General features: G+C 38.9%; 1 protein-coding gene across 1 annotated transcript in view; it reads right to left on the minus strand.

Moving 5' to 3' along the window:
- mgat4b (alpha-1,3-mannosyl-glycoprotein 4-beta-N-acetylglucosaminyltransferase B) overlaps window positions 1-3,995 on the minus strand; it is a gene marked incomplete at its 5' end in the record, with an annotated part of 15,587 nt that extends 11,592 nt beyond the window's left edge. Inside the window, 2 exons of the mRNA XM_035669001.1 lie at window positions 1,046-1,160; window positions 3,741-3,995. Coding sequence (XP_035524894.1) covers window positions 1,046-1,160; window positions 3,741-3,995 — 370 coding nt within the window. The remainder of the gene's footprint in view (window positions 1-1,045; window positions 1,161-3,740) is intronic.
- Window positions 3,996-10,758: the final 6,763 nt, after the last annotated feature.

Raw genomic sequence — 10,758 nt, forward strand, 5'->3', positions numbered from 1 at the left:
CAGGCCATTTAACCATCCAAATGATTTCTAAACGGGTTTATTAAGCTGAAAAAGTTGCCAAGTTCCCCTTTAACAAATGTCCCAAAGAGATTCAGTTTACTGTCACAGAACAAACCAGCAGATACACACATATAGAAGCTGGAACTGATTCATTTCCTGTCAATCCACTCATATTTTCCTGGAGGTAACATATGTGTTAGCAGCTAAATTTCCTCTCTGATCATCAGACATCAGCTGTTTCCGTTCAGACATCAAGTGCCGTCCTGTTGATCGGACCGATGACCTTTCTGATTCCTGGCTCTGGAGGCGCCCGCCAGCCTCCATCTGTCAGAGCTGGAAACACTTCTGAGGAAAAAACCTGACTCCAGATCAGCCGGTTCCAGGCGAGTAACGTTCCACATGTCAGCATCGACCGATCCAGGAAGACAGAAGTCATTGATTAGCCTCGACAGAATAATTAGAGAGCAGATCAGAAGGAGGCTGACGCTTCAATTAATCTGCTGGATTTAATTTAACCGCCAGATGGAAGAGCGCTCCTCACCTCGCAGATCCACAAACTCTTTTTAAAGTTCATTCTCAACCTTCGGAAACACTACATGCTACCAAGAGAATGAATCCCAAAGGTCCACTTACTCGCTTTTCAGAGTTTTCGACCACAACAACCCGCCGACAGACTGAGACAGAGGTAACGATAAAAAACATAAAATGCAGACTTCCTAAATTCAATCAGAATTTAAAGGAATAGATTCACATGTTGGTATAATCCTCACAACCCTGTTTTCATTAAAAAAAACAAAATTACATTAAATTACATTAAATGCACTTTATAAGCAGTCGTGTATGTGAATTTACACAATATTTCCTGTGTATGCGTGTAATTTATTTCTTTTTACATCCTATTTTAATTATTTATTTTATTTTATTTGCTATAGGACTGGGAATCAGAGCAGAGGTCTGGGATTCAGAGCAGAGGACTGGGATTCAGAGGAGAGGACTGGGATTCAGAGGAGAGGACTGGGATTGGGATCGGGATCCAGCAACTCACCGATGAATCCGAGCTGAGAAAACTCGAGGATCATCCACTCCTCCAGCGGCTGCTGCAGCGCAAAGTTCTTCATGGTGGTGAAGTAGTTCGGACGAGCGACAATGTCATCCTCTAACTGTGTGTGAGAGAGAGAGAGAGAGAGAGAGAGAGTGTTTCTATCAACTCACATTAATAATAAATATATAGAAATGCCTTCTCTCTGATGTTTATGTGGCTCATAAAGAGGCATCAGTATTAAAATGAGACTGTTTATAACCTGTTATACCTGTAATATGTAAAAGTATCAATACCACAATGTAAAATCCAGAATCAGAAACACTTTATTTATTCCTGTTTTTTTCCCACATTTTAAGAATAGAAATAACAACAAGAAAGTTAAAATAAGTGCATATGTGCTGAATAATTGTGCTAATGAAACAGTATAACTGCAGTAATAATGATTAAACATTGATTTAGATGAACAAACAACCCTGATGGCTGAATGTTTCTCAGACTGACAGAAAACTGTTGCAACGCTCTCACACAGATCAATCAAAGCCACTTGTTAATAAATCAATTATTTAATTAAATGAGGATTGTTTTTTGGTTTAAATCCATCTTTACTGTAAAAACATCCTGATCCTCAACGTCTCTGATCCTGATCTCCCGTCTGCGGAAGACGCTTCACAGCTCCCTGACAGACATTTACATCCTCCACTTCTGTTGCAGGGGAGTCGACATGGAGTAATTACCTCCTCCACCTCGCTCCTCGCCGTCACTACACACCACCGAGGAAGAGTTCAGAGCCAGTTTAGGTGTCAAAACATCAAGTCTGGCTCTGTGTTCCTGTCAAAACGCTTCGTGTGGGAGCAGCCGAGGCTCCGTCATCTACGCCGCCAGCAGAGATGATGGCGGGGAGATTGCTGGAAAATAGCCAGAAAATAAGCCGGTGGAGCTCCGCTGGATCCAGGAGGAAGCTGCAGATCACGACAGGACTCCACATAAAGAGCCACAGATCACACCGGGAGGAGAACAACATCCACAACTTTCATCTGAACTCATTTCAAGTCCCAACTGTGAAAAATGCTCATTCATTTCTCCCTCCCTTTATTTTCTGTTCCCTCTCTTTCACTGAGCAAATGTTCCTTATTTTACCCACAATTCCACTGCAGGAACTTTATTTACATTTCAACCAGAGAAACCAGGGTCTAAAAGGAGATCTTGGCCCCCATAAAGTCTCTCCAGTGTCCAGCCCTGTTAGCATCGTTGGATTGTTACAGACAATAATCTCTGTGGGGAACAAAAGTTTATGATATTTATACATTTTATTCAGAAAGATAATCTTCACTAACGTCAGGCTATGAACAAAAACATTCATGTTTGCCGTCTCTCAAACATAATTTCTAGAATTCATTGTTACAGCTGAACATAAAACAGTACAAATGTTCTCTTAAAAACAACAACACTAATATTTCTGTAAATCTTTGTTTTCTGTACTCAAGATTTTCAAAAATATTAGAAAAAAATCAACTTTACATGTTTACATTTTAAACTGATGAAAGACTCCCAAAAAACACTCAAAGAAACCAAACGACAGCCGGCAACCGTAGCTGAAGGTTAGTGGCGCTCGGTGAGCTAGCTAATGTTACGGCTCATCTGAGGAGGACGCCATTCATGCGTCCATCCTGCGCCGCCATGAGCCTTCTTCAGTGCAGTGATACAACAGAAAATAGTTCCTACATGAAACGGCTCTCAGCGAGGTCTGTGGATTATCTCGAGCAACTGGGTGAGGATTCCTGGAAGGAGACTTTTCTTTTGAGTTTTTGAACTGTAGTTTTTGGGGCTTTGAGCTCCACACAGACGTCTCTGGATGGACGAGCAGCACTACAGGTGAGAGGAAACGTGTATTTCTGGTTCCATTATGTGTAATATTCTCTCTCTTCCTCTCGGGTACGGAGGTGAAGACAATCTGTCAGCGTGAGATTTCTCTTTCTTTATTAACCTTCACTCCGGGTCCTGGTCTACTTTAAAGACGGGAGGACAGAATCTGACATTTCTTCCTCTTTAAAGGGAACAAAGACTGTGTGATGAAGCCACAGAGACACTTCCATTAAGGTCCCCGTCAGTCTACCCACAATGCAACAGTTTCATCAGCTGCACACAGCAGCAGAGTTACATCAGAGACACTTTTTACTTTAATGGCCGTCAGCTTCATTAGATCCAGTCCAGTGATGAGTTCACACCACAAACACGTAGTTCAGTGTTTTTAATGATTTCATCAGTAATATTTAATTAAGTTACATTAAGGTCTTTTACACCGGAGACCTCGTTACCACAGAGATATAAAACGTTTCAGACAAAACACAAAAGAGAGGAATTTAATATTTGTGTGTATGTTTGTTCATAAATAATCTTTTATTGAAATAATTTACTTTTATTTTTTGGTAAAACTTAAATCTTTGAGTTTTAAAAAGAGATTTTTTTTTGTTTCCTTCCTGTTTTGTCCAGGACAAGCTTTTATTGTGAAACATCTATAGTGTGCACTCAAATAATGAAAAATCTGATTCACAGCTCACCGTAAAATAACAGTACATATATGTAAAATATTTAGTTTTCTGTTTTTAAAAGTCTTTCTAAAGAATAAAAGTTAATGATTAGACCTCAGCAGAACTTTTAAGAGGCTTTTATTGTGAAACATCCATACAGTCCTTCCTACCTGGACGTAGTAAGTTCCTTTAGTCTGAGCGTACATCATCAGGAAACAGTAGTCCAGGTTCTGCTTCGTCCTCCACCTGAGGAAGAGGAGGAGGATGAGGAAGAGGAGGAGGAGGAGGAGACAAAGATTATCAACAAGAAAAAGTGTTTGTCTTCCTGTAACACACACACACACACACACACACACACACACACACACAGTGAGATATAATAACAGGCTGCTCAGTGGATAATCAGAAAAATGCCGGCAGGGACAAAAGATTCAATGAGCCATGAGATCACACACAAACACACACACACACACACACACACACACATTAGTGTGTGTGTGTGTGTGTGTGTGTGTCCTCCCAGTATAACCAGTGCAGCCGCTCTGAGAGAATGAACTCTGATTAGAGACTCTGCAGCCAATCAGCACACAGCACTGCAGCGTCCGTTATAACTGATCACTGACATCTTCATCATCTTCATCATCTTCATCATTTCAACATGTCCTCTAATAGAACGACGGCCGTCAGAGACAAAAAACACTGAATGTGTCAGAGAGGAATCCTGTTAGGTCTGTATGATTGTTAAACATATAATAAATAATACAGACAGAGAATTATATGAAGAGTTCCGTAAACAGGAAATAATCTGCTCAGAACTGTTACTGTTAGTTCAATGTTAAGGTTCATACAGTTTTTAATATAATATAAAATATCTATAAAATGTGTCACTGAGTCCGACCAAGGTTGCCACATTAAATGTAAACTAGAATATCTGTATTTCCTTCACAGATTACAGACTTAAATACAGTAACAGTATTCTGCAGAATAACAACTTTAAGTGTATTTTGATGCTTATTCTGTTGCTCAAGTTAAAATAAAGATAACTTCTACTGTAACAGAATATTTCTACTCTGTGGTATCACTGCTCTTCCTCTTCCTGTGCTGTAAGTATTCTTCCTCTGTGGATATGTATATTAATATAATAAAAATAAAAGCATGCTGCAGCAGAAACACCTGAGTGCTGAGTTTCCTGCTGTAAATATTGAACAGTGTGTGTGAGTGTGTGTGTGTGTGTGTGTGAGTGTGTTTGCTCTGTGCTGTTTACTGAACCCCGTCTGTACACACACTGATTTAATTCATGGCTGATTGCCTGGTTGCTGTCTCTGGGACCGCCGGTGTTTTTCCATCTCTCAGACTGAAGGCATCGATGGTGTTAAATATTTTACCTCCGAACAGAAACTGTGTTCAGTGTTTCAGACGTTGTTCTGCATTCAAACACGTTCAGTGACACTGAAATTATGTAAATTAGAAGAGGAGCAGCTGTTATCAGCTGTCGACTATGGAAGCCCATTTCCACCAGTAAAATAAAAAGATGAAAACTTAACCTTGATAATAAAACATGTTCGTGTTGAGTAAAAAAGATGAGATAAAATGTTAAAATTATTATTAAAAAGTCCAAATTGTGAGATGCAAAGTGTGAGTTCACTTGTTACAGCAGCATCAGATACAACATACAATAAAATACAAGATATAACAGAAATAGAAAAAATAAAAATAAAAAATAAGGCCACCCGCCCCCCCCGGTATCAGGTTTGACCCTTAAAAACAAGTAAAGAAGGATCAGAAAAAGCTCTTTGTAGAGTTTATGTAGCATGTGATGAACACATGGTGTCTGACTCCCCTCCACCGCTCCGTCGTCTCTTTTGCTTTATTGTGACATAAATAAATGCCCCCCCCACCCCCGCTCATCCCCTCACACAGCAGTTTATCCACAGTTTAAAGTGTTTTTACTACAGGGAGTCAATAGCCTTTTTATAACCCCGCTGAGGGCTAAAAACAATCCAGGGGAAAAGAGGTTTTTATAGGAAAACAGTAAAGTTAACACAGGAGCAGCCTTGTCTCACACTCTCTTCCCCGTCTCCCCCCACCAGAGGGATAGACAGGACGATTTTACATGGTGGTGAAAGTCAGCTGATCCTCCGCCCCCGAAATACAACAGGAACCAGTGTTTTCAGATCACAGCGACCTCAGAGACTCGTCCTCTGTTTCATAAATTCATCAGCGAAACACAGAAACATGTTTGAGTCTCAGTGTGTCAACAAGAACGGGAGGAAACTACAGAGAGGAAGTGGAAAGTTTCTGGCTCAAAGTTTGAGACAAAACTCATTTTATTGTGAAATTCACTACAGGTGAATAGGGTAAAAAACCTCCCAAGTTAATTAATGAAATTATTTAAGTTTAAATATGCAAATGAGAATATATTATGCTTATACTTCTATAGAAGGAACCATTTATGAAACCTGTGTGCACTGGGTGGGACGACACGTTATGGAAGCAAAATACTGACACTTCGACACACCTGTACACCTGTAATCTCACCTCAGAGGTAACAGCTTCTATTGATTCCTGTTAAAGTGTTTGTTGGATGGAGGACGTTTGAGACAAACTGTGATTTGTGATGTAGGGATATAAAAAAAAGTGACTTTTTGAAGTTTTCCATCACACTGGCAGTGAGATGGAGCCATCAGCTCCACCAGTCGTCCTCACTGTGATCTATATTTACAATAAAAACTGTTTGGTATGCGAGGCTGATGTTAGTCCTCCAGAGTCCAGAGAGAAACCTGTTAATGAGGTTCTCCTCAGACAGTGAGACTCCAGTTTGCATACAAACAGCGTTAAAGAGGACAAATGACATCTGTCTGTCTTCTGTTCACGGACTCCTGACGGCGCTTTAAAGAGAAGTTTTATATATTTAAACCCATTTACTGCAAATCAGTTGTTAGACTGATTTCCTTCCATCCACAGAGATGACATTATTGGTGAATTATACAGAGGAGAAGAAGTGAACTGCTCCTGATTCCCAGTAGTTCTCATTCAGAGCCCTGATTGTGTTTGTAATGCTGGAGAGGAAATATATATATAATATCATAATATCATTATATATATAATTATTATTAGTAAATATATATATATTACAGTGCAATACGATACAGTAAAATACTGTTTTGTGATACAGTATGTTTTATATCCTGTAAATAGCATTACAGTACAGTTACAGTAACTTACTGTAAATATACAAGAAAATGGTTTACAGTGAACAACTGGAATACAAGTCACAGGTTGGAGAGAAAAGTTGCTTTATATGTCGGTTAACTTCTCAGTTCAGTTTCAGTCTCAGTGTCGGAAATAAAGTAGCTGTTCAGTTTTTTGTCGTTCTAATAATAAATGCTAAAAATAAGAATTCATCTGGTGCCTTTATTTAAGACAAAATCACTTATTTCTATTCAGCTGAAAAATGTGTCTTGTTGTTTTTTGCTAATTATTAATCTTAGATTAAGGTATAAATGATTAGATTTTGCTCAATAAAGTATTAAAGAAGTTTATCTTGAACAACTGACTTTACGTTGTAATAAGCACAACCCATTTCAGTGTTTCAGTGGTTAGGTTTTTATTTGAGTTTTAAGCAACTTTTTAAGTTTTAAGTAACTTTACTTAGACTGTAAGATTTGAGTCTCAGCTCCTCCGAACAATGTGAAGAATCACTGCTAACAGCTTTAAAAGGAACACATACTGCAGAAGTAGCAGCTTTAAGAGACCTGGAGGACCAGACTTTATTTACTTTATATAAACGACATTTTTAGGAGCCAGTTGTGACTTTGATGGATGTACGTTGAATTTCAGAGGAAACAACTAAAACTAAAGTCTGTAGGGACGGAAATCTAACAGCTGATGTCGGAGAAATAAAAAGTTCTTATGATCTCTATTTGTGAAGAAGAAGAAGAAGCTTCCTGTTTACAAAAAGTTGGAACATGATGAAGAAAAATCCTCAGTGTCTGTAATCCATCTGACTCCTTCCTCCTCTTCCTCTGCTGAGATCTTCCTCCTGTTGAGTTCACAGACTAAAGTTTGAAACTGGTTTTCTTCTTGTTCTTCTTCAGAGGAGGAAGAGGAAATAACAGACAGGCAGACAGACAGACAGGGAGGCAGACAGGCAGACAGACAGACAGACAGGGAGGCAGGCAGGCAGACAGACAGTCTCTGGGAGCCGCAGGTCAAGCCGTTGCACGTCTGATGATGTCACTCAAAAAATACACCTGATGATGACATGCGTCTGTGTTGTCAGTGTGATAGTTGATGATGTGATCCATCTGTGTGTGGTGTGTGGTCTCTCTGTGTGTGTGTGTGTTGTGGTGAATCAACTAATAAGATAACTTCCTCCTGTGTTTCAGGCGGACCAGCCATACGCCAGCAGTGAGCAGACAACCTGAAGCACCTGTAAGTCCACTTGCATGATGGGGATGCCGTTTCTATGGCAAAGTACTGAGAGGAGATCTTCACTTAACCTCTCAAGTCTGTGTGTTGACTGTGTTATGTCGGCTCGTACATCGCAGTTCTTTGATCACCGCTGTGTGTGAGACAGCTGTGGTGTGCCATTGTTCACGGGCATGTAGTGCAAAGTGCAGCATGTACTTTTATCAACACCACACACACCAAACCACATCGCACACACCACGACACACAATGTTGCTATTGCTGGGGCCAAATGCGGTCTGTTTACACACAGCATCCTTTATTTTTATTCCCTTGGGAGAATTGTTTCAACAGATGTAATGATCTGTAATATCTACAGTGTTATTGCATAAACTGACTCCTGTGTGAAAGTGACGGTTGCCTGCAAAGGGGTCAAATGGATCAAGGGCTGTCATCAGTCAACTACAAAATTGACCGAGCAACTTTCTGTAATCACTGGCAATAAGGATCAGCCTTTGTCTTTTGATTCCTTTTAATTAGCTCTGTGTTCATTATTTTCATATCTCTATCGACCAATTCTTAACTCCAGCTTTACACATCAAAAGCATAGATGTAGGCCTTTCTTCAAATGTAGCATCACAAATAAATTACCACAAATTATTCTCAGTGCTATAATCAATCCCTCCTGTTTCGCCAGTCTGTCTGTTGTTGCTTTTCTAAATATGTTGGAGGTTTTTTTAAAATAATTTCACACACCTAACCACTCCAATAAAGCCGCAGCAAACTGCGTGAAAATAACTGCCTCCGCAAGGCATTGCTAACACTCTTTTATTCGTCAGCAGGAGAACCTTCGTATATACGTATAAGAAACATTGTTATCACAACTACATCAACTGGAGAAGAAAATAGCGTAGTGAGAGACATTTTCCATCCTTTCCTACCTATCTGCATCTCTTTTCTTGATTCTCCTCCTCGCCACTCCTAATAATCTCCTATATGTCCCTTCCAGTATATGTAGCTGACGGACGCTTTTACGCCTCTATCTTACCCGTGCCATAGTTTCGGTTTTTCACAATACACGGCGTGAGCCCGCACTGACTTGCTCGATTTGAGCGAAGCATCAGCAGGATCCCGAGGGCTCAATCTAGTCATCCTTTCCGTCGAGCATACACATCCTCCTTTTCCTTATCCTGCCCTTTTCTCCTCTACTTCCTTTCTCCTATTGTGTTTGTATCTTCTTTTATTCTTCTTTCCTAGCTATATCCGTTTCTTTGTATCGAGTTGTCCGACGTCTGTTTCTTTCCTTACCCAGTTCCCCTCCTTCAGGTCCTCACATGTACCACCTACTTTTATATAGCCATGTAAATTCTCACATAGGACACATTAATAAATATATATAATTTTTCCTTCATTTCTCACCTTACGCAGTGATTATAAAGATGAGTAAAATACACAACTATTAAAAAACATATAAAAGATACATTATTAATATAGAGATCACATAATATAAAGATACAAGCAATTTAAATAAAAAACAGTCTTAGTCATTTAGTTAATGTGTCACATTAATAGAAGTATGAATAAAAATATATAAGTATAATAAAATCAATACATTGTTTTATAACAAATCTTCGACAATTTGTCGCAAATACATGTTTTTTTTCCCCAGTTGCTTGAACTTAAGTCCAATCATTACATTGATATTTCCATTTCTTAACAGGTTATATTTTTAAATTAATCTATATCTAATGTGTAAAATTTTGACCCTAACTGGACTGGTCAGGTACTTTTTTCTCCCATGCCAACCCTGCTGTATCTGATCAGCTGATCATGTGTTTGTTTTATATAAAAGATTAATCTTAAAAGTAACCTATACTAAAGAAGTTAGAGTAACGATGAATGAGTGATGTATAAAAGTAAATGATTGTAAAGCACAAAATAGCAATAAGTGGAAATTAAATGGAAATAACCATTAAAGTACGAAAAATTACCTCCCAAAATATCAGTACCGAATACAGTGGTAAGTACAGTACATTGATCAATGTACTTATTTTCACGCACTGTTGTTTTCTACTTAAGTTAAATGACTGGCATTAAATAAAGTGTTATTATACGTATGTTGTAAAATATATATATATAATATATAAAAGTAAATTAATAAATGGTTGTTTTATTATATATAAAATTACTGGTGAACATGAATAAAACTTCCTCTCTGGTGTGTAGTTTCCAGCAGAGATCCAGTCGGGTCTGGTTGGAGGTCGTCTCGTCCGTCCGTCACTTCTACCTGATTATCCATTCGACTACCGAGAGTCTTTCGGAGACCCCGAAGGAGAGAGTTAGGATGTTCAGTATGTTTGGTTTAAGTATGGGGTCAAACACTGGGAGCCCATTACGGGGACCGACAGCAACACAGCAGTTAAAGAGGTAAAAATGCATTAATGTCAGGTGACAGGTCCTCACAATAATATAGTAATTAGAGATGTGTTGGAAAAGCTTTTGGTTTATTTAACACTTTGCCAAAAGAAAAAAAAATGAGTCAGACTCTGTGGAACAACCTTGAATTGTGTGTGTTGGTGTGTGTGGTGTGTGTGTGTGTGGTGTGTGTGTGTGGTGGCAGTACAGGAAACTCCTTATCAACCATAAAAGTCTTAATAACAACACGAAAGTGAATCATCAGTATTAATTTTCTTTTAGGCAGGTAACAAGGAGTTTAGTTACTGAGCAGCTTTCTCTCATTAGGGCACTAACTACTCAGGACACATTGTATGTGAAGTG

The sequence above is a fragment of the Morone saxatilis genome, unplaced genomic scaffold (genome assembly GCF_004916995.1).
Source record: "Morone saxatilis isolate NCDOM2014 unplaced genomic scaffold, NCSU_SB_2.0 Contig22, whole genome shotgun sequence".
In the NCBI taxonomy this organism is placed as follows: domain Eukaryota; kingdom Metazoa; phylum Chordata; class Actinopteri; family Moronidae; genus Morone; species Morone saxatilis.